The 22020-nt window shown below is 49.8% G+C and overlaps 1 protein-coding gene across 1 annotated transcript in view; it reads right to left on the bottom strand.

The window, feature by feature from the left end:
* Positions 1 to 22020, bottom strand: part of TRPM1 (transient receptor potential cation channel subfamily M member 1) — a 117624-nt gene that overhangs the window by 61307 nt on the left and 34297 nt on the right. Inside the window, exon 3 of the mRNA XM_058665416.1 lies at positions 1044 to 1123. Coding sequence (XP_058521399.1) covers positions 1044 to 1123 — 80 coding nt within the window. The remainder of the gene's footprint in view (positions 1 to 1043; positions 1124 to 22020) is intronic.

Here is a 22020-nt window from a genome sequence, read left to right as displayed (position 1 = left end):
TTTTTAATGCAGAGTTATTTTTGCTACTTTGGATTTTAAAATCAGCTTGTCAGTTTATAGCAAGAAGAATGTTGAGATTCTGACAGGAACAACTGAGCTGAATCATTTTTAATAATTCCAAGAGTACTGTCATAGAAACAGTGTCTTCTGCAAACATGGATGCTTTCCCAGGCACTGAGATCCTCATTCCTTTCTTTCAACAATGGTTTATAGTTTTAAGAGTATATAATTTGCACTTAAGTTTAGTCCTAAGTATATTGCTCTTTTTGATGCTATTGTATGTGAATTGCTTTGTTAGTTTCATCTTCACATTATTTGCTTTAAGTGGTTTATAGAAAGCCACCTGATTTCCATATCTTGATCTTCCGTGCCACGACCTTGCTGGATTAATCTACTAGTTCCAATGGTGGTTTGGTGGATTCCTTAGGACTCTCCATATACAAGATTATGTCATCTGCAGAGACTGGTTGGTTTTTTTCTCATTTGGATGTTGGCCACTTTTTTTTCTCTTGCCTAAAAGTCCTGGCTAGAATCCCCATAATAATATTGAGAAGCAGGGAGAGAGGACATCTTTGTCTTATCCCTGATCTTAGGGAAGAAGCATCCAATCTTTTCCCATTAAGAATAACGTTAATTGTAGGTTTTCCATAGACTTCTACTACCAGATTAAGAAAGTTCCCTTCTATTCATCGTGTTCTGTGAGGTTGACCAGCTGGCCACAGCATCACCTGGTAACAACTGCTGATAGGGCTCTCAGTATCTCGATCTCACTCAGGCCAAGGAGCACGCTATGACTATAGCTGGTTTGGTAACAGGGGTCACAGCAGGGTGAGTGGCAGACAGAACCTCTTTGCCAGGGTGATTGGCATCCCCCAGAGGAGTCCACATTGGCCCTGGTTGATGACTTACATGGCAAATAGACTCTGGCCACCCTACTTGACCCTGTTCCTCCCAACTCCCACAAACAGGAGAGGACTTGTTGCTAGGCAACTGGTAGACAAACACTGGTGTGGAGAAAGTCTCTGTTACGGCTTCCAACCTACCTGTTAGGGTCTTTTGTGCTGGGAATGACAAAGACGCATTCCCGTTTGCAAAAGGTCTTCTCTATCCAAGCTTTCTGACCCTGCAAGAGAACGAAATAGAAATTAGAGTGAGCTGTTACCAGGGTTTGTGATATTACTTTATAAAATTCGTAAGACTTGGGAGTCTGTATTTATAGTTCCGATTTGGTGAGTCCTAATTCATCCACACTTATTGACTGAGTGGTATGCTGGGCAAGTGTCATTAACTGTCTGGATGTGGCAGGGGACAGGTGAGGACAGCATGCATCCTGGGGGCTGGGCAGCAATGAGGCACCCTCCTGGGCAGAGGGAAATGGAAGGAAAACCCCCCTGTAGGGGCCCTACTTCTGACTGGACTGTGCGCACATCCTGTTCTGCAGGCTTTACTCCAGGGGCCACCTTCTCAGGCACTAAGAACACCCTCACCAAAGCAGGGGCCAGTGGAGGGTGACCAACCATGGCAGGAAGCCCGGTGCTCTTGCTGCTGAGAACTGAGGGGCCAGCAGTGAAAGGGGAAACAGAGCTCTCCCAGAGTAGGCTGGGTTCTTGGCTTCCCTGGCACAGCACACGGAGGCGGAGGGGCTGGGAAGGCTAGGAGCCCTTGTGTGCCTCACTACAGAGTCTGTCCTTCTATCCATGTTAGCTCACTGTGCACCTGCAATGTCCAGGGATGAGTGATACATGTATGTGTGTGATGAGCTTGGAAGCATGTGGAGCTTTGTGGGCTGTATGTATGTGTCCGAGTAGAGACAGTATGTGTGTGTGTGGTGTGTTTGTGTCCATGGCCCAAGTGATATGTCTGTGAATGTATGGTGTGTGTCATGTATATTGTGTGAGCCTGCTGGATGATGCAAAGTGCACATAGTCTGTGTAGTACATGTGTGCTTGCGGAGGCCTGAGAGTCATTGTGGGGTGCTGGAAGGTGCTGCCTGTAAGTCAGATCACAGAGGAGCGACAGGGAGTCCCTGGCCACTGGTCCACAGTTACCAACTGGGGCTTCAGGCGTGACCTGCGACCCAGGTGTGACCTATGACCCAGGCACCCCTATCCACCCTGGAAGTTCAGTTGTTGTGGGACTCCCTGGTCTCTTTGAAAGTTGCCTCCTCAGAGTCCTGGGTGACAGCCCAGCATCACTGATGCCCCTCTCAGGGTGGTTGTAGGAAGGACCTCAAGTCCCACGAGAGTCCTGTTCCCTGTCCCAGCCACAAAGAGACAGGACCCACCAGACTCACCCAAACCCAGGCTTTCTGGGGCCATCCTAGAACCTGTAGGTCATCTGGCTTCTTTTTGTTCTTCGAATAATGGGAGTGATTGTAATGCAAAGCCTTCCCCAGGGACTTTCCAAAAGCATTGTGGCACGCTCTTCTCTCTAAACAGCTCAGGGCTGGCTGGCATACTGCACAGTTGGCTGCCGAGTGTGATGTGTTCGTGCTAATGAAAGGGGAGCAGGCAGCCACAGCTCCCGGGAGAAGGCACAGAGCAGCTTCCACGGCCGTCTGCCCCAACCCTTCTGACCTGCGAAGCTCAACAACCCAGTGCTGAACAGCAAGGCAGCGCACTGGCTGTCTGGGGAGAAATGAGCTTTTCCTTTTTGCATTTCACGCCTCACTTCCCGGAGATGCGGGGTGAGCATGCACACGCCTGTTTTAAATCACGACGGCCACGGTATTTGGACTCAGTGCCAACTACAGACAGCAAGACTGAACTCCCCCGGAGCAGGTTACTTTTTCCCATAAGTGTAGAAGAGCAGCTCTGAGAGTGTACGCTCAGCTGCCCTGGGACTGAGAACCAATCAATCAACACACTGCAGACAGCTGGAGCTGCGTTTCTCGCTGTCGGAGAAGAGAGCAGGGGAGGGAAATCATAATGAAGTTAGAGTTACCAGTGGGAACGCAGGGTTTGTCAATGTAGTGGGATTGTGTGATCCATCTGTAAACCAACACACACACACACACACACAGACAGAGGCAGATCATTGTAAAAATGGCATGCATTTTCTACTACTTAACCCAACCAACTGCCCACCTCTGCCAAAAAAAAAAGCCTCAAAACAACTTAAAAAAAAAAGCCTTAAAACAACTTAAAAAAAAAAAAGGCTTAAAACAACTTATTAATTCTCTCACAATTTCTGTGAATCAGAATTGGATGTGACCCCGCTGGATCCTTCTGACCCCAAGTCTCTCACAAGGACTCCATCACACTGTGGGTAGGGTGTTGGGGAGGGTTCACTGCCAAACTCCCTCCCCAGCAGGTGGCCCCAGGTCTCTGTCCATTCCCTGCCATGTGATCCTCTCCATGCAGCAGCTCCCAACCCAGCAGTCAACCTCCAAAGAGGGAAGAAATGTGAGAAGACATGTAAGACACAAGCCACAGTCTCCTTACAAGCGAGATTTAACAGCAGTAGCCCATGGTCTGGCTGTAGCGTAAACACTTGAGGAATCACCCAGTCCCCAGCACTCAACAGGAGAGAACTACACCAAGGGTCAGGAAGAGTCTGCCTACCAGGCCCACACTTATGGGTGTGTCACCACACACATTCGTGTTTTTTCTAGCTCTGCCACGGCAAGGGTCAGGAAGCAATGCTGCCACTGTAGCAGGCAGAAAACCTAGTGTGCAAACACTGCTCTAAATACTCCCCTCCACCACCAGAAGCCAGGGCTCCTGGCAGAAGTGACTCAGTCTGGGGCAGGGAGGTACAAGGACAGCGTGGAACATCTTGTGCCAGAAAGTTAGGAAGTATTTACTTTTGACACAAGAACATGCCAAAAGAACACAGGAGTTAGTGTGAAAAGTTCCTACGGGCTTGCCTGGGGTGATTTGAGTCTGAAAATAAATAATCACAATAAGAAATAAGAACTCTTATGTAAAGGTCCAAGTCCACAGTGATACAAATACCTAAATGAATAAATATACAAGGGAGATGAGGAAAGCACTTTCTCCCCAATGGAAAGTCCCCTAATAAATGTAGGAGGGCCCAGCATGATGGCTCAGTTAGCTAATCCTCCCTCTCCAAGTGCAGGGATCCCGTATGGGCACCGGCTCATGTCCCAGCTGCTCCACTTCCCCTTCAACTCCCTGCTTATGGCCTGGGGAAGCAGTCAAGGATGGCCCAAAGCCTTGAGACCCTGTACCATACGGGAGATCAGGAAAAGTCTTCTGATTTCTAGCTTTGGATCGGCTCAGCTCCGACCATTGTGGTCACTTGGGTAATGACCCAGCAGATGGAAGATCTTTCTCTCTCTCCTTTTTTCTGCAAATCTGTTTCTAATAAAAATAAATCAATCCAGGTCCCAGGTCTGTTCCATCAGGGCTGTGGCTAAACACTTCCCCCCAACACACACACACACACACACACACACACACACACACACACACACACACACACACACAGGATTGGCCTCCATGAGGGGACAGGCTTTCCAGGTCTCCGAGGATCAGAGCCTAACCCGGGGAGCTGCTGCAAAAACACCAGCAGGTGACCATACACTTTCCCCCGGGGCACACAGATTTAATATTAAGCATTAGGCTGTTAGAGTTTAGCTAAGGACAAGCAGTTCTGGAAATGCCAGTTACTCTTGAGGCTCTAGGAATGTTCTAGAACCTATTAGGTATATGGGCCACGCTTGGCCTTCTGCGGTCTCTTTAACGTGAGATCATGTCCTCACTTGGTTCGCGGTGCTCCCAAGAGGTCCCCTGTTCAGGAACGCTGCCAGGTCCCCCATTCTCCCTGTCCCCCACCACACACACCAACCCCACATCTCAGGCGGGCCAAAGCCTCTGCTCGCCTGTTCCTTCCCCTGCTCATGCCCAAGGCGGGAAAGCAGTGCGGAGTCCAGGGCTCTAAGTACGCAGTGCCTGAGGCAGAGAATCCACACTCTACGCTGCTTAGTGACTCCAGGAAGAATGAAGGAAAGAGGAAGGAAGGAAGGAAGGCGCCCCCTGCTGGGGCAGCCCGGCCGTTTGGCTCTCACCACACAGTGGGCAGAGCCCCGACTGTGGAACCTACACTTGTCCTGAAGGGCCCATGTGGCAGACAGGAGGAAGCCAAAGAGGTCCAAAATGGTCACAGGGGGAGATGACAAGACCCCGGAACTGAGACTAGACCCCACACGGCAAGAGCACCTGTCGCCATTGGGGAGGTCCCGAGGAGGGACAGAGGAGGCTGGGGCCACCACGCCACTGAAGTTCTCCTGGCTGGGATTTTTGTCATTGCTGCAGTGGCAGTGTGCCTCCACTGAAATAACCTTTCCACGTTTAGTTAGGACTGGGCTGAAGCCTGGTCATTACTACACCACGCCTCTGCCAAAGACCACGCCCCCTGCCATGAGTCACTGGTAATCATGGGGAGAGAGTCAGAGGGTGGGGGGCACTGGAAGCCTCTGTGCTAGCTCTGTCTTTAAATGCTTGTTTATTTCTAATTTAAACTACCTGAAAAGCAGAATAAGAGAGAATCTTTTTTCTATTGGTTCACTCCTAAAATGGCTGCAACAGACAGGCCTGGACCAAGCTAAAGCCATGAGCCAGGAACTCCATCTGGGTCTCTCAGGTAGTTGGCAGGGACCCAAGAACTTGGACCATCATCTACTGCCTTTGCAGGCACATTGTAAGAAGCTGGCTTGAAAGTGGAGTAACCAAGACTGACTGGAGCCAGCACTCCAGCAAATGGTAGCCTAACCCACCATGCCACCACACATGTCCTTGTTCTTATTTGAAGAACTGTCCCTGCTACAAACGTGGCCGAGGTAGCCAGGGTGGTGGTGCAGGTGCGTCTGGTCATGTTAGTGTTAGACCTTCTATGTCAACTTCTGAGTGAAGGGGCCGAGGGAGTGAGGATGGCAGGTGTCACGCTTCTAAGAAGTCTTGGGGAGTAAGGGGAGTTGGAGGGCAGGAGAAGTAACCAGAGCGACCTTAACAAGCTGACCTTCCAGAAGGTGCTCACACACAGATGAGGATGAACCACCAGGAGGGGTGCCGAAGAAAGCAGGAGGCCGCAAGGGGCACCCGGAGCATGACAAGGAGGGGGTGCTGGGAGACACACTGAGGGAAGTGCTCTGAACTGGGGGACTGGCTTGGTGCTAAAGCAGATGAGTTGCTGGTTAGCCAGTGTGTCTTCGGCCAACATTAACAATGAAACATGCAGAGAAGGGAGCGATGCCTAGACTGGTTTAGTCTGGAGAAACCACTCGTTTCATGTGCATGTATTTAGAGCAGATGACTCAAGCAGCTCTCAGCCCATGGCTGCACGTGGCCCACATGCAGACTTGATTTGATCCTTGTAGAAAAGTACAGTTCACTGCCATTATGTAACCAGGGTGGAGACCACCACCTGTGGCTCCTGGAAACCCTTAGGATGTGGGGATGCTGGCTGATACCCCCGCACAATTGCAGGTGGCTCTGGTTTCCTCACATGCATCGACAGCCCCTGGGACCTGTCCACGCTGTGTCTCGGGCCACCTGTGGAACACACCCAGGGAAGCACTTGTGTGCTCGGAAACGCTCCATTACAGAGCATCAGGCAAGCTTCTCCTCTACAGCACAGATTAAGACCCGCAGTCACCCCTTTGTGGCTCCGCCTTCCCATCCCAGCAGGTCATTGCTGGATGACTTAGCTCAGACCCCGGCCCGGTCCCTGACACATTCGCAGGTCACACAAGCATATCTGTCCCGATGTACAGAGCCACAGGCAGGCGTGCTGAGCTGCTGCTGGCTCGGACTCAGCCCCTTGCCTTGGTAAGCCCCTTCTGCAAAGTTTGAGTGACAGAGCCCCTCAGATCTGCAGGCCAGGAGGAGCCCTGCCTGACAGAGAGCTTGAAAGAATGTGGGGTACCTCATCTTGTGCATTACATTGCAGGATGTGTCAGAGCGTGTTGGAGCATTGCAGTGCAGTGTGTCGAACCTTTCTGCAGCGCTGGCATCCCATATGGACACCTGTTAGAGTCTGGCTGCTCACTTCCCATCCAGGTGCTAATGCACCTGGGAAAGCAGCGGAAGACGGCCCTAGTCCCAGGGTTGCTGCACACATGTAGGAGACCCAGCTGAAGCTCCTGGCTGCCCGGTTCAGCCTGGCCAACATCCCCTCCATTGTTGTGGCCATCAGGAGTGAACAAGCCAAGGGAAGATCTCTGTCTCTTCTCTCTCTCTCTCTCTCTCTCTCTCTCAATAAAGAAACCTTTTGAAAAAACTGTCAGAGCCAAGCTTTCCCCTGGGTGGGGGTGTCCAGCCGTCCTGTCCCCCAGGAGCCTCTGCCCTGGCCACGGGGACAGAGTCCTCTGATAGGGAGTCCCAAACACTAAGGAAGGGACACTTTTCACCATCTTTTTTTCCAAACTAAGATAGAACCCACAAACCTTAAAATCTGCCTTTCAAAATGTGTGGCTGGGTGGTTCTGATCACATTGCCAAGCTGGAGCAAGCCATGCCTCGGCCTCCTCCCTGGGCCCCTGCATCTCGCTGGCCGCGGTCACCCCATTGCTCTCCCCGTCACCCCGTCTACTTCCTGTCTCCGCATTGGTCTCTCCTGGGCGTCTGTCTCACAGGAGCAGGGTCACACTCAGTGTGACATTTTGTGTTCAGCTGCTGGCACTGAGTGATGCTTTTGAAAATTCATCCTCATTGGAACACAACAGTCTCTGTGGTGTTCGTTACGGGTATTCTTCTCTCAATGGATATTTCGTTGTTTTCACTTTGGGGATTTTCTGAACAGTACTGCTGTGAAGGGTGCTATGAGGACTTTTTTTTTAGCTTGAGTTTTTATTTTTTTATTTAATTCCATAGGCTCTGGGATTTCCCTTACTCCCTCCCATAATTCCCTCCCCCACCACTGATTTCCCCTGTATTATTACAATAGTATAGTCCTTCAAAAGCAGTCAGAAGTCCATCATTCTGCTATTTAAATGTATGGATATGGACAATGGCAGACAGTTAAGCATCCCATTGGTGAAGACTTTTTTTTTTAAGATTTATTTATTTTTCCTGCAAAGTCAGATATACAGACAGGAGGAGAGACAGAGAGGAAAGATTTTCCATCCGATGATTCACTCCCCAAGTGACTGCAATGGCCAGTGCTGAGCCGATCCGAAGCCAAGAGCCAGGAACTTCCTCCAGGTTTCCTATGCGGGTGCAGGGTCCCAAGGCCTTGGACCGTCCTTGACTGCTCTCCCAGGCCACAAACAGGGAGCTGGATGGGAAGCAGGGCTGCCAGGACATGAACTGGCGCCCATATGGGATCCTGGGCTTGCAAGGCGAGGACTTTAACCACTACACTATCACACTGGGCCCAAGACTTTTTTTTTTTTTTTTCAACAGACTGCTGAACAAAGCTGAGAAGAAAGCAAGAGAATTCGTTCACTTTGGAATTCTGTGGTTGTGGTGGGGTTGTGGATGTTATCCGAGCTGCATTTTTAATTTTGTAGAGAAAAAAAAAAGATAAGCAAATTGCACCAAGGGTCATTCATCCGGGTCCAGCATCTTGAAGTCCTGGCCAGTTCCGGAGACGAGAGACTGGCCTCGGGGCATCCACCGGTGTGTTGGCAACATTACTAATATTTCTATCTCCAGTGCCCTTGCCGATTGCCTTCCACCGGCTTGGATTTCTGCCTATTTAAGCTGCAACTGCAAATGACGGAGTCGTGGTTTGTGTCTCCAGTGTTGACAGCAACTTGATGCAAAGCAGCAAAAAGATAACCAACAGCAAGTCCTGGCAAAATGCGGTGAATCACATCAAAAAGATCTGGGTTCTCCGGCCAAAACCCTAAGCACACACCTGTTTGCCTTTGGAGTCACCACTGGCCTTAGCATTCTTCGACTTGCAATCCAATCATGTGAGATAATGTTTTACTCCAAGGTGGCCCTCGCCGGAGGCCGGGAGCACCTGCCACACTTGCTGCCTGCCAAGCTGACCTCTATCAGGGTGAGGGAATGGGCTGGCTCACTTTTGGGCAGAGTGTTTTAGTCAGCCTTGACCAAGTGCATGTATAGGCCTCCTCTGTCGCTGTGAGAGTAGTAGTTCCAGGACACCCTGTGGGCCCCAAACGCCACATTCCTTGCAGAGTGAACAGACACCCTGCTGTGTACCTTCAGTCATCTCTAGGTGACTTGTCACGCCTACCGCAGTTCAGTGCTATGGAAATGGTTGTTATCTGTGTTGGTCAGGAACTAAGGGCAAAGGGAAAAAGCCTGCCCCTGTCTGGTACTAAGACCCGGGTCGTGGACAGCAGCTGCCAGGCCTGCCTGCAGGATGCCACTCTCTGGCTTCAGACAGTGCTCAAGTTTTGCTGTGGGGAACTACCTTGAAATGTGACCTGTGCTTGGTTGAACCCACAGATGTAAAACCTGTGCATATGGACGACTGATGACGGTCATTTGGGACAAAAAAAAAAAAAAAAACAGGGTGCTGGGGCCCAGTGTGGTAGCCTAGTGTCTAAAGTCCTCACCTTGCATGTACCAGGATCCCATATGTTATGCCAGTTCATGTCCTAGTGGCCCTGCTTCCCATCCAGCTCCCTGCTTGTGGCCTGGGAAAGCAGTCAAGGATGGCCCAAAGCCTTGGGGTCCTGCACCCATATGGGAGACCCAGAAGAAGCTCCTAGCTCCTGGTTCCTGGCTCCTGGCTTTGAATTGGCTCAGCTCCAGCCATTGCGGCCGCTTGGGGAGAGAACTATCAGATGGAAGACTTTCCTCTCTGTCTCTCCTCCTCTCTGTATATCTGACTTTCCAATAAAAAAAAAATAAATAAATCTTAGAAAGAAGAAACTGTGTGCCATGAATCCAACACTTCAGCCTACAAGCTGGCCCCACAGAGAGAAGCTGGCATTTGGTCACCCAGCCTTTGGTATTTGCCCCTCGCTTTTCACCAAAAGCAGGAAAGACCACCTTCAAACACACATACTGCCCAGATTCCAGAGGCACAAGACCCCAGACCCTGAAGAACAGGCTGGCCATCTCCTGGAATGAAAGTCTTGTGAGACAACTCTTGCAGTCACTTCTCTCTAACCCATTTTGTAAAGGAAAAATGAGTTGCAGGCTGAATAGCCAGGGCCCAGAGGGCTCCTTTCCACCTGCCACCAGTGAACAGAGGCACAAGGAATACATAGTGGGCGCGGTTGGGACTTCCAGCGAGCCCAAAGAAATGGAGGGGGACATTGGCATGGGACAGCTGGGGGGTCTGCTGTGAGATGTGAGAGGAGGGAGCCCCAGGAGCAGGGAATTCCTGCAAGCATGGCCTGTGTCTCTGCTCCCTGCTTCCAGGATTGAGAACAGGCTGGGCAAGCACTTCTGACACACTGCACACTCAGATGGCAGCACCCCGCTTGCGCATCCCAGGGGGCGGGCCCAGGGGCGACCCTTCCATGCCAATTCTCCTTGCAATGACAGATGTGTCTGAGGGTGCTCACGCTCTGAGCGGAGCCAGCCCTTCCCCAGCTCCTGCTCCTGGGTAGAACCTGGCCCAGAATCTTGCTTCTGAAACAAGTCCCGGGTTCCCAGAATGTGGCATACAGGAAATGATTAAAAATGCAGCTATCAGGCAACCTAAGAATGAGGGAAATACTTGCAAGGAAGGACTATTCAGAATCCACAGAGAACTCCTACAGCCCAACCACAACAAGGCAAACAACCTGATCAAGAATGGGTGAAGTGGGCAGCCTTCCGTGCGGCAGCTAACACACGGCTGGCCATAGCCTCGTACTTGCTGGTGTGTCTAGGTGTGCCATCCTTGCTGGTTTGTTTGGGGGACGTGCTGGCCATTCCAGCTCTGGTTCTCATTCTAGCTTCCTGCTCATTTGCAGTGTGGGAGGCAGCGGACAATGACCTGCGTGCTTGGGTCCCTGCCACACATCTGGGTAACCCAGAAAGAGTTTCAGGCTCCAGATCTAGGCCTGGAGTTGCCATCATCTGGGGAAGTGAGCCAGCTGGTTAAAGGTTTCTCTCTCTCTCCGTTCCAAATAAAATTATTAAACTAATTTTTAAACAGGCAAAAGATTTAAACATCTTTCCAAAGAGATGTAGCCAACAAACACGTAAAAGGTTGTTCAATATGACCAACTGTATTAAGGAAACACGCATCACAACTTCAATAAACCACTACCACACCAAATATGACAGATACTCTGAAAATGACAGAAAATCCAAGTGGTGAGGAAGGCATAGAAGAAAAGGAAAATTACTAGTGTTGGAACTGCAAAGTGGCGCAGCCACCATGGAAAACAGCGGTCAGTCCTGCAAGACCTTCAACACAGAATTCCCCCTTAATGCAGTGACTCCCCTCCTGAGGACACACCCAACGGAGCAAAGCAGAGTCTTGAAGAGCTACTTTCACACCCACGTTCATAGCCACGTTATTCACAGCAGCCCGATGAAGAAAGAAACCCAAGTGCCGTTGATGGGTGAGCAGCTACAGGGAATGTGTGCTAGACCACAATGGACTATTTTCAGCCTCAACAAGTAAGGAATTCTAACACATGGCTGAACCTTGAGGGCACTAGGCTGGGTGGAAGAAGGCACTCACATAGACAGGCACTGCAGGGTTCCATAGTGTGAGTCCAGTGCAGGGTCCCAGTGCAGGAGACCTGGCAGAACAGGTTGCCAGGCCCTCTGGGAGAAGGGAGAGGCTGAGGAGTTAGGGTTTGCTGGACACAGGGCTTTGGTTGTACAAGACAAAAGGAGTCCTGGAGATTACACCACACGTCCTCCTGTATCCTGGACCACTATTCTCTGTACCTGTTCATGTTACAGAACTCTAGCAACCCTTGTACCTGTCCCAGCCCCAGCCCACTGCTGTTCCTGGAATGTGGCATGCAACAGAGGCCTCACCGCTCCTTTTGGGTTTGGAACTGAGTAAGAAAAGGGGTTTAGAAATAGGATGTAGTACTGGCAAACCAGGGTAGGGGGAGGACCTGGTGGGGGTTATTGTGGGTCGCCCTGACTAGGCTGCAGCTCTCACTGGTTGATGTAAGGGCCGAGTATGTGCTGGGCAGAACCAGACTGGACTGCAACACCCATTGGTTCCAGTGCAAGTCGGGACCGAAAACAGAACCAATCCAGCAATTGAAACCACCAGCTGATCGGGGTGATGGACTGTGCTGGGCCCTGTGCTTACTTGAACATACAAGAACCTGGTTTGGGAATTCCTCAAAGTTTCCTTGGAGATCTCCCCAATCGAACTGCTGGACTCAGAACCCTAGCCAAGAACAGACAGAGGGCAGAACAAGTCAATCAACCACCTCAGCTATATGATGGGAGTAAAATACTGGACAAATGAAGACCCTATGATGGACTGTGTTAATCAGTGGATGACCTCATCGAGCGAAACTGGCAGCGATTCATAACTGGAGAACTATTAAAACTGCTTGAGCAAGGATCTCAGAGCATGCCCCACATCCGGAACTTGGGGTGGGTGGGAAACTGGGTGGGGCTTCTCCCTCAATATCCCCCTTTACCTCAGATACATGATGGAAACAATATGGACATAATACTATTACCCACTTCCCTATACCCCCTGAACCTTTTTTTTTTTTACCGTAATTAACTATGTAAAGATTGTCAACAATAATACAATAAATTATTAAAAAAAAAAAAGAATAGGATGTAGAAGGCTTCTCATTGCCTGTAATGCTGATACACCATCATCATCCTTCAGAAATCCACACATGGGAGGCATACTAGCCGTGTGGCCTAGAGACTGGAAGCAATCGCACAGCAATGCAAGGTCACAAAGCAACTGATGTCAGCGTGTCTGGTGTGCATTTGCAGGCCCTGGTTCTGAGCCTGGAGTCAACAGGGAAGCCCAGAGATCTAGATTTAAAGACTTTTAACTATGGTATAATAGAAGCACAGTTTTAAAAGTTCATGAAAATTTTTATTTTGGTGCCAATTTGTTAAAGTCCATGCAAATGAAAAGTCTTTAATATGTCTATGGGAAATGTGTGTTATGAAAAAACTGCATGGATTTCAACAAACCTTTGCATCAAAACAAATGCCTCTTCAGGTCCACTGTCCACAAACACTGTCTGGTCTCCCCTGCTACTTGGACAAAGGTTAATCGCCTTCAGCTATCCAGCCCGCCTTGCTCAGAAGCTCTGCCTCCAGGAGCGCCCTTGGTGCAGAGAGCAGCCACCTGTTACCTTTCCCTTGAGGCACTGCCAGCCCCGGGGAAGCAGACACTGACTGGTAAGTCGGCTGACCAAGGCGTCTGTTCTTGTTGCCATTTTAGAGCCGACAGAGCAGGTGGACTGGAAGCCAGAAGGAGGGTGGCGGCAGGACAGCAGCAAGCAACAAGAACACAGCAGTAGGGGAGGCCGCTGGGCGCACCTGCTGTGGAACCACATGAGCTTGTTTCCCAAAGTCATCGTTAGCAGAATTCTTCCTCTGCGGTAATGGCAATGGGAGACACGCTTTCTGGAAAATGGGGAGTAGATACTGCAGGGGCTGCTGCAGAAGTGTGTCAGACACCCGTCAAGAGCGATGGACTGCTGTGCTTCCCGGCCCTCAGCTGTGACTCACTCTCCCGTGGTGAGGACAGACATCCCCCCATTTGTAGTTCACATTGACCCCAAGGTATGTCACAGTTGGCCACGTGCCTCTGCTACTGTCAGTTTTTTCCCCCCACCAAATTAAATGGGTACAACTTAGGGTGCAAATTAAATTGCCTGAATCTCTCTTATAGTTCCACATTTGTTCATCCACACTTCTTTATCAAACTATACAGATGTACATTTCTGAGCAGTTTGGTCCAAGAATCAGTGTTAAGATTCTGATTTGGTCACATTTGCAACTCACGTCTTAATTAAACATTTAAAACAGAAAGAACCACTAGGACATAGTTTTTATATGTGCAAGATGTTGAGTTAATACAAATTTTTAGTCAATAAAGCTGTAGATGACCTTCAGCCAGAAACATTCACCTTTAAGTTTAAACAGAGATGTGATTGCCATGGATGAAATCGTGTTTTAAATGCTAGGCGAAACATTTGAAAGTAAACACGTCCTACTTCTTTATATGGGAGTTCCAAGGCGTTGAATCCCATTCTTCTCTAGGTTAGGGGAGGCACCTGAGAAACTAAATTACTAGCTGGTGTCTTCCATTGACCCAGGTCTAGAGTTTACACACACACACACACACACACACACACACACACACTATAAGACATCTTGAAAATGCTTTCAACCAAAGCAAAGGTAATTTTCTAAAAACATTTAATGCCCTAAATAACAGAATTTTACCTCACTAGAAAATCCATTTTGTTTCAAACAAACATGCCTAGCAACTTAAATGCCTTCACATTGTTTCATTTCTTGCAATACTTACCAACTTTGCCAAGCAAATAAGTGAGGTTGCAAACAGCCAAGCTGAATTCCAAACTGCCCCAATAAAGTAAACTAACGACAGACAAACAACTGCAGCAAACACATTCAATGTGGAACTTTCTGGGGTCTCACAATGGCCAAGCATAGCTGATTCCCACTGCACATGTCGCTAAAGTTGCCACTAGTTAGTTTGAAAAGTGGTAGCTGAAACCATTTCCAGAGGAATCCCTTCCCCAACCAAACCCAGATTCCTCAAAGCTCACTCTCAGGCTGGGCCCTATCTTAATTCCTCCCTAAATGTTGAATTCATTTAGTAAATTCATCTCACCTTCCTTCTGCCCAACTTCATTTCATCTCCTAACCCTCATCAACTCGAAAGGAGAAATCCTGCGAAGATCTTCCATCTCTCCCACTTCTCTCTCCTCCACTAGGAGAATTTTGCTAAGGTTTTCAAAAGACATTTGCTGGTTTTAAAAAAGTGCATTTTCTAGAAAATTATCATCATTTATTTACTGTTAGAAGAAGGAGGAGGCGGGCAGGAGGCTATGCACACAGGAGCTGACATCACCCCTAAAAACTCCCTCTTAACTCTTCAATATATTCCCAGGATTTGTTCTTTTTTTTTTTTTTAGTGACAAGCTTGGCCACGTGCACATGTGAATAATGAAAAGTGAGACCAGCTTGGCCTGCCTTTCCCGTTGTCATGTGAAACATGTCGGCACTGCCTGTCATCCTGGGAGCACCCCATTATTTGCAGGCCCTGTCTTGCGTTCAGGACATTTGGAGTTCAGCAAGTCATGCTGTGCATGTGTTGGCAAGGCCAGGGCTGTTTCCTTAGCACAGTTGCTAGATGTAGCACAGAGCGGGAGGGAGTATTGATTTCTATTACTCTCTATTGATAGACAGTCCTTCACAGCTAGTGGTCATGGAGCTGATCTTTTCCCTAACTCCGTAATGAACAGTTAACGCATCCGCTGATCATGGCTTCCACACATCAGCCCTGTGCCAGTACACTTGAGCATTTTGATGGGGTTGGGAGAGCATTTCCAAATAAGACACAGGTTTTCCCAAGGTCAGGATATGAAGAGAAGATGATAAGAAATAGCAGGCCAGGAGGCTGCACCCTGGAGCTGGGACTTTGGGGCAGACCCCAGTCATCAACATTTAGAAACAAGCCCATAGAACAGCTAGGTGCCGGTGGGCCTCCTGTGACCTGCTGACAAGCTGTGTGTGTGTGTGTGTGTGTGTGCGCGCACGCACGCGCCCCACGATCCCCCTGGCCCCCTATTCTGCAGGAGAGAAGCAAGTGGCCCATGCCAGGGAGGAGGAAAGGCAGGGTGAGCCTGCAGGCGAGCTCACCTGCACCTGAGTTCGCCTGTCTCAGAGCCTACCTGGCGCAGCAGCTGCAGCAGTGGAGAGGGAAGGTTGCAGTCGGGCCTCCTCCTCCTCCTTTGGCAGAGGCAGGAAGCGGGGTGAGGGGGCGGCCCTTTAAGAGGGACCGTCCACATGAGGAGCATGTGAGCGCCTGTGCATAGGCTCTCATGATTCCTGTGAGATGGTGGCCCCGTGACCTGGCTCCCAAGGCCAGAAAAGGAAACTGGGGTCCCAGCTTCCGGGCTGCTTCATTGGGAGCCCACAACAGCAGCCTTGGGCCCTGGGAGATGGTGGGGAGGGTGGTCTCCAGCATGCTTTTTGAAGTGGTCCCCCAGTCCCTCCCACTGGGTCAGTCCTTCCCCTGCTACAAATGTCAGCAGGGTTTGCATAATTAAGACAATTGCACATAATCGTCCTTACAGAGGCCTCATGGGGGCGGCCAGTGGCTGGCCCTGGAGAGTGGGGGCAGGGCAGCCCAGGGCACTCATTATCTCAAATCCTTTTCCAAATCATCTGAGGTGGAGACAAAGGCCGAGGTGAACCAGCTGCAAAGACAGCGTGAGCCCCACATGACTCCTGCCCACACCAGGTGCTTCTGATCTATTCCCCCCACCGCCCGGCCCAGCAACCGCCTGCCCAACTCCTAGGCACAGCCACCCCAAACTGCCATAGTGCAGGCTTCTGGACCTGCTATACCAGCAGCACGTGGGGCTGCATCAGTTTCCAGGGAGCTGGCAGCTCAGCTGGGAAGAAAACAGCCAAGCAAGTCCTGTGAGGTCACTTCATGCCTGGGTCTCCCATGAGAGCAGATAGAAAGAGACACAGGCGGGTCAGGCACCAGGGCAGTTTGAGAGGCTCTCATTGTAAGGAGTTCTTCGAATATTCCACCCTGGACCCGGCGCCATTTCTTCTTCCTCACAGCTCACGAAATTCACGCCAGTCGAGCCATCCACCAATCAGATCTAACCTGCCATTCCACCTGAGAATCCCACCCACAATCTTCCAGCCCCCGCCCACTCACCAATCATCCCCACGCATTCACCTGCAGTTGCCAGTCCCCTGGGGCCTGCCCGCAGTCCCTCCCAATCCCCACCCGCCACACCTTGCAGACCAAAAGGCCCCCAGGTGCGGCTCTCTCTCTTCTTCCAGCCTCCCTTCCCCCCCCATTTTCCTCCTGGCCTCCCCAACACCCTCACCCCCATTCCTGCCCAACTGGAATAAACCTCCTAAGATACCTCCTTGTGTCTGGTGTTTTCAACTCACGGTAAAGAACCAGGTTGCAGGAATTAGCTGAGCGTAATAATATCGTAATATCATATGAACTAGAACTCAACCTTTTTAAATAACTAACACTCATTGTAAATATGTTCAGGATCCTGAGAGCCTGTGAGGTGGAGCAGGACTGGTGGGTATGTTCACCTGCAGTGCACCAAGAGGTGCCATCTGAATCTGGGACTGCTCTCCCAGCCCACAAGTTACCAGAGCTCACCCCTGCACCTGGGACCTACCGAGGGCCTTGGAAAGTCTCTGAACCCCGATGGCAGATGCAGGCTTGTACACCCGAACCAGACCTTTTTCCTGGGGGAAGGGGAGAGGATCCACCCTCCCTTTCATTAGCTTTTCTGAGGTTTGTACCCACTGAAAGTTGCCCACCTTGTTCCAACAGAGAGCACAATGTCTTGCTTGGGTAATTTACATTATTATTTTTTTTTTACCTGCTTCTACTTACTTAAAATTTTATTAAAAATTATTCAAGAGACAGAGGGGCAGAAAGAATGCTTTAATCCTTTAGTTCACTCCCTTAGTGTCAGCTCTGGCTGGAGTTGGACTGGGGCTAAATTTGGGAGCTGGGAACACAGTCTAGGTCTCCTAGGTGGGTGGCAAGAACTCAGTGTCATGAGTTATCACTGTTACCTTCCAGGATCTACACTTGCAGGAAGCTGGAACCAGGAGTAAAGGGTGAGCATTGAATCTACATGCCCCAATGTGGAATATCTCCATCAGAATGCCTTCTTCTCCATTCCTGTATTTTTTGGCTTTTGAATTTAAAGATCATGTTTTCTCTATGGCTTACATTTTATTGTTTCGTTAAATGGTGCTGAGCTGGAGCCATGGGGGTGTGGCCCTATGCGAAATGCCCTTGTTCTGGGCACATCACAAACATGCCCTCAGGCCAGGAACCCATGAGGCCACTGTTAGTGTCTGAGAATGAGTTTGTTGTGAGCCATCCATGTGATGACGGTGGCAGCCGCATGAATGGCATTTATACCAGTCTGAGTCTGCGCCACCTGCTAGTGGAAGATGAACTCATGCCACCCTCCCCCAGCCTCATCTCATCATGGGTAGGAAGGAGGTCACTGAGGAGGGGGAATAGGTGATCACCCAGCGGCCATGCTGGTGAGATGCTGGGATCTGTGCATCAGTGGGCCCTGAGAAGGCTGTGTGGAGGAGCCCCTGAGGAAGGCCACGGGGTCTGGGTGCAGACCCTGAGACTAATCAGGGAGGAGGCTGCCCATGCTTCCATGCAGCCCAGACCTCAGACTTGAAAGCCTGCTCCGGTTCCAGGCAGTCATGGAACATGTTAATGCCAGTCCTTGAGTGTTCTTCCAGCAACCACGTCCCAGCTGCGGCATCTGCGGACTTTGATACCAAATGAACCGTGTGATATCACTGAGACTTGGAAAATGGCCATTTTCTTGCAGGACAGTCTCTGCTTCCATCAGGTTGGCTTGGGTTACTGCCTGATGTAGCTTGCCCAAGAAAGCCAGGCAAAGCTCTCTGAGTCCAGACAGCTGACAGGCTCCATGGCATTCTCCAAACGTAGAGGCCACCGTGCACACTTGGATTCAGACATCCTGCGATGGTGGACGCATTTCAGTGCACAGGAATCCGATTCCTGGCTGGGGCTTGACTTATCCCAGTGTCACCTGGGGCTTCTGAATCCTTGTGACACCTGCCCGGGGACCCCTGGTAGCTTCCTGGTTATCTGCAATGGACAGGTGTGTCCAGCTCCTCTGGTACATCCTGTTTCGCTAGATCTGGATCTGGCTATTTCTCTGGCTTTGTTCAGAAGGAGATGATTTTTGGAAACCAGTATCTGCTTCAAAATGGAGTTGTGTCTAGGCCTTATCAGTGGATAGAATGGCCAGGTTGTGAGATTGCGTGTGTGCTCAGACTGAGGATTTCCAATTCAAATTTAGAAACATAGAGACCTGATGCCATAGTTGTGTGTCACCTTTTCCTTATTCTTAAAGTTTTATCCTAGTGGCATGAACCTAAATCCTCCTTTGCTTTATTCTGGGTATAGTTCAGGGTGACTCTACCAGTATTTCTGCCAAGAATATGATTGCTGACAGCAGATTAAAACCCTGTTTTGTTGCTCTTTCTGACTTTTGATGTAACCTGTTAAGGTTTTTATATCAAGAGGCACAGAGAGAAGCAGGGGAAAGTGAGAGACAGAGAGGGAACAAGGAGATTTCCCATTCACTGGTTCGCTACCCAAATACCCACGATAGCCTGGGCTGCACCAAAGAAAGCCAGCAGCTGGGAACTGATTCAAATCTCCTCTCTCTCTCTCTCTCTCTCTCTCTTTCTCTCTCTCTCTCTCACACACACACACACACACACACACACACACACACACACACACACACTTTTGAGATACAAGGTCAAACATTCTAGCCAACCTTGCAGGGAAGAGGGGAGCACAAAGGAACAGAACGTGAAGCAGGCTCGTGCAGGTGGCAGGTGAGCAGACTCCAGGCAGGCCTGGTGCCAGCTGCGGATGGTGGCCAACTGGGGAGTGCAGTGCCGAGTGGGAAAGGACAGGGCAGAACCACAGGCTTGGGCTGGTTTTGGGCCAGAAAACGATTGTGACTCTGGACCTGGGAACCCTAGACTAAATACCATCAGTTTTGACTAATTATCTGAGGTAATTCTCCACGGTACAAAAATTTCTGTTGTTCTTGAGATGGGCTGAAGAGATGGGCTCTCACTCAACTTCCTTCTGGATCATTGCATATTATTAAAGCAAGGTAGTGTTGATTCACAATGACTCAAATGGCAGAATCTTCCCAGTGAGCCTGAAGTGGCCAATTAAAAAGTATATATTTGCTTTGCAAATTGAATACATATTTTATGCAGCAATGCCTTGGTGAATGCAGAACACACTCGAGTGATTTGAAATCTTATAAAAGGCAAGTATAAAAATGAATAGGTAGATAGTAGATGAGGCAAAGATGAAGAATAATTATTTGAAAAGTATAGTGACAGAGAGGAAGAGACAGACACACATACATCTTCCATCCACTGGTCCACTCCCCAGATGCCCACCACAGTCAGGGACAGGCCAGCTGAAGCCTGGAGCCAGGAACTCCATTGAGGCCTCCTACAGGAGTGCCAGGAACCTGACTACTTGGACCAGCATCTTCTGTCTTCTGGGTACATCAGTAGGGAGCTGGACCAGAACCCTGGAGTAGCTGGGACCCAAGCCAGGCACTCCAATGTTGGGGGTGAGCATTACAAGTGGGCGTATACTCTGCTGCACCCCAGTGCTTGCCCATCAACACCCTGATCACCTGAATACTGCCTCTGTGTCGCCACTGAAATTAACTAATTAATTAGAATGGGGTTTCCCACATGGGGAAGGAAAATCATATCTTCAGACATCTTTGGAATTTTTTTCCCTAAAAGGTAAAGGGTCTTCCTAGTCAGCCTTAATGGCAAAGCTGGCTGAAACACATGGTCACTCTCCAAAGGATTTGCATCCTATTAACACCTTCATGGAGGTGGTTACCACACTCCACCTGCCCCACGTCTAGTAGGAGCTGAAACTCCCTGCAAGTCTCCCCTGCACATTGCTCCCTAGTGAAGGACACAAGCCCATGGGAACCCATCACAGAGGCATCGACGGGAGGAGTCCAATTTTCTGTCTGATGCTAAAGCTTTCTTTCCCAGGTTTCCTCTTCTTTTTTCTCCCTCATCTCTTTGCCCTCCCCCGGGTTGTGTTGCAACGTTGGCAGATTATGTGTGCTAGAATAACAAACACATGGGAGAGGAGAACCGACCAAGCGTCAACTTTTCAGCTTTCAAAATAATCTCTCTGATGAACAGCAAGCCAGCGAGCGACTCTGTGGTGGAAATACTCCCTTAGGCTGGAGCTCTGTAGAAGTCACACAACATGATGAGCTTCAAGAACCACCATGGCCAAGTGGCCTTGTCTCAGGTCCTTCTGCCATGAAGGGTTGCAGCTGATGCTTCAGGAGGTTCCAAGGAGACCTGGCTTTCCTTCCCATCAAATTCCCACTAATCTCATTAATCCATAACTTCACCAAGCACAGGCAAGATGTCCCAGAACCCCAGTGCCACCACTAACGCCTCCTCCATCTTCACAGTGCCGACCAGCTGCCCAAAATGTGGCAGCAATTACAAGCAGGGCAGTTTGACCCAAGATGTCTATTCCTGGGAAGCGATCTCAGCAGGAACCATGCACAGTGAGAGATCATGTCTGCCTCTGTCAGAGTTCACACGCCTTTTATGTGTAGCAGCTGAGCGCTACGAAGAGCAGAATGATCGGGGACAGTGAGCAGGAGCCCCCGAGCATTACCCTGGAAGTTGCAACAGAGTGTGCCAGAAGCTGGACACACCTGCCTGCGGCTGGAGTGTCTGTCCTCATTCCGGTGCCCATCATGGTCTCCAAGTCGATCTCCGAGCCACTCTGTCTCTTTAAGTAATGCTACAGAAACTCAGATTTCACCCACTTTGCTTACAGTAACCTATCAGGGACCCAAAAATACACCACAAGAGAAATTGGGGTGAGACCAGCAAAATCTCAGTGACACTTGTAGCAAAAACATCCTAGGAATGTGAAGGGTCTTCAGAAAGTTCACCCAAAAAATGTGTTGGTGGGGTGGGGGGAAGAAAAGCTACAATAGATCTCCAAAAGATTTGGCACCAAAATACATTTCATTTCATTTTCCGTAAGCTTTTTATTTTTCTTTGAGCTTGGGCACACTTAAAAGCTGCTTCCATGTGAAGTGTGTGTTGTGTGTTTTCCTTTTGGGGATCCACAGTGCATGCCAGGCTAGTAAAGCCACAGAGAAAACCTGCAGTGGGGAAAAACACTTTCTTCAAATAACCCAGCGCTTCCCACACACCTTTGTCCACGGACTCCACCTTCTTTTTGTTGAACCTCCCCACCGCCCCCAACAGCTCTCAGATCCACCCAGGCACACACAGGTGGGCAGCAGGCAGTGTGAACTCTGCAGACTGGACCACGGTGGTTT

This window comes from Ochotona princeps, chromosome 6, assembly GCF_030435755.1.
Source record: "Ochotona princeps isolate mOchPri1 chromosome 6, mOchPri1.hap1, whole genome shotgun sequence".
NCBI classification, from domain to species: domain Eukaryota; kingdom Metazoa; phylum Chordata; class Mammalia; order Lagomorpha; family Ochotonidae; genus Ochotona; species Ochotona princeps.
Note: the sequence above shows the minus strand (reverse complement) of the source record. Positions and strands in the feature narration are given on the sequence as shown.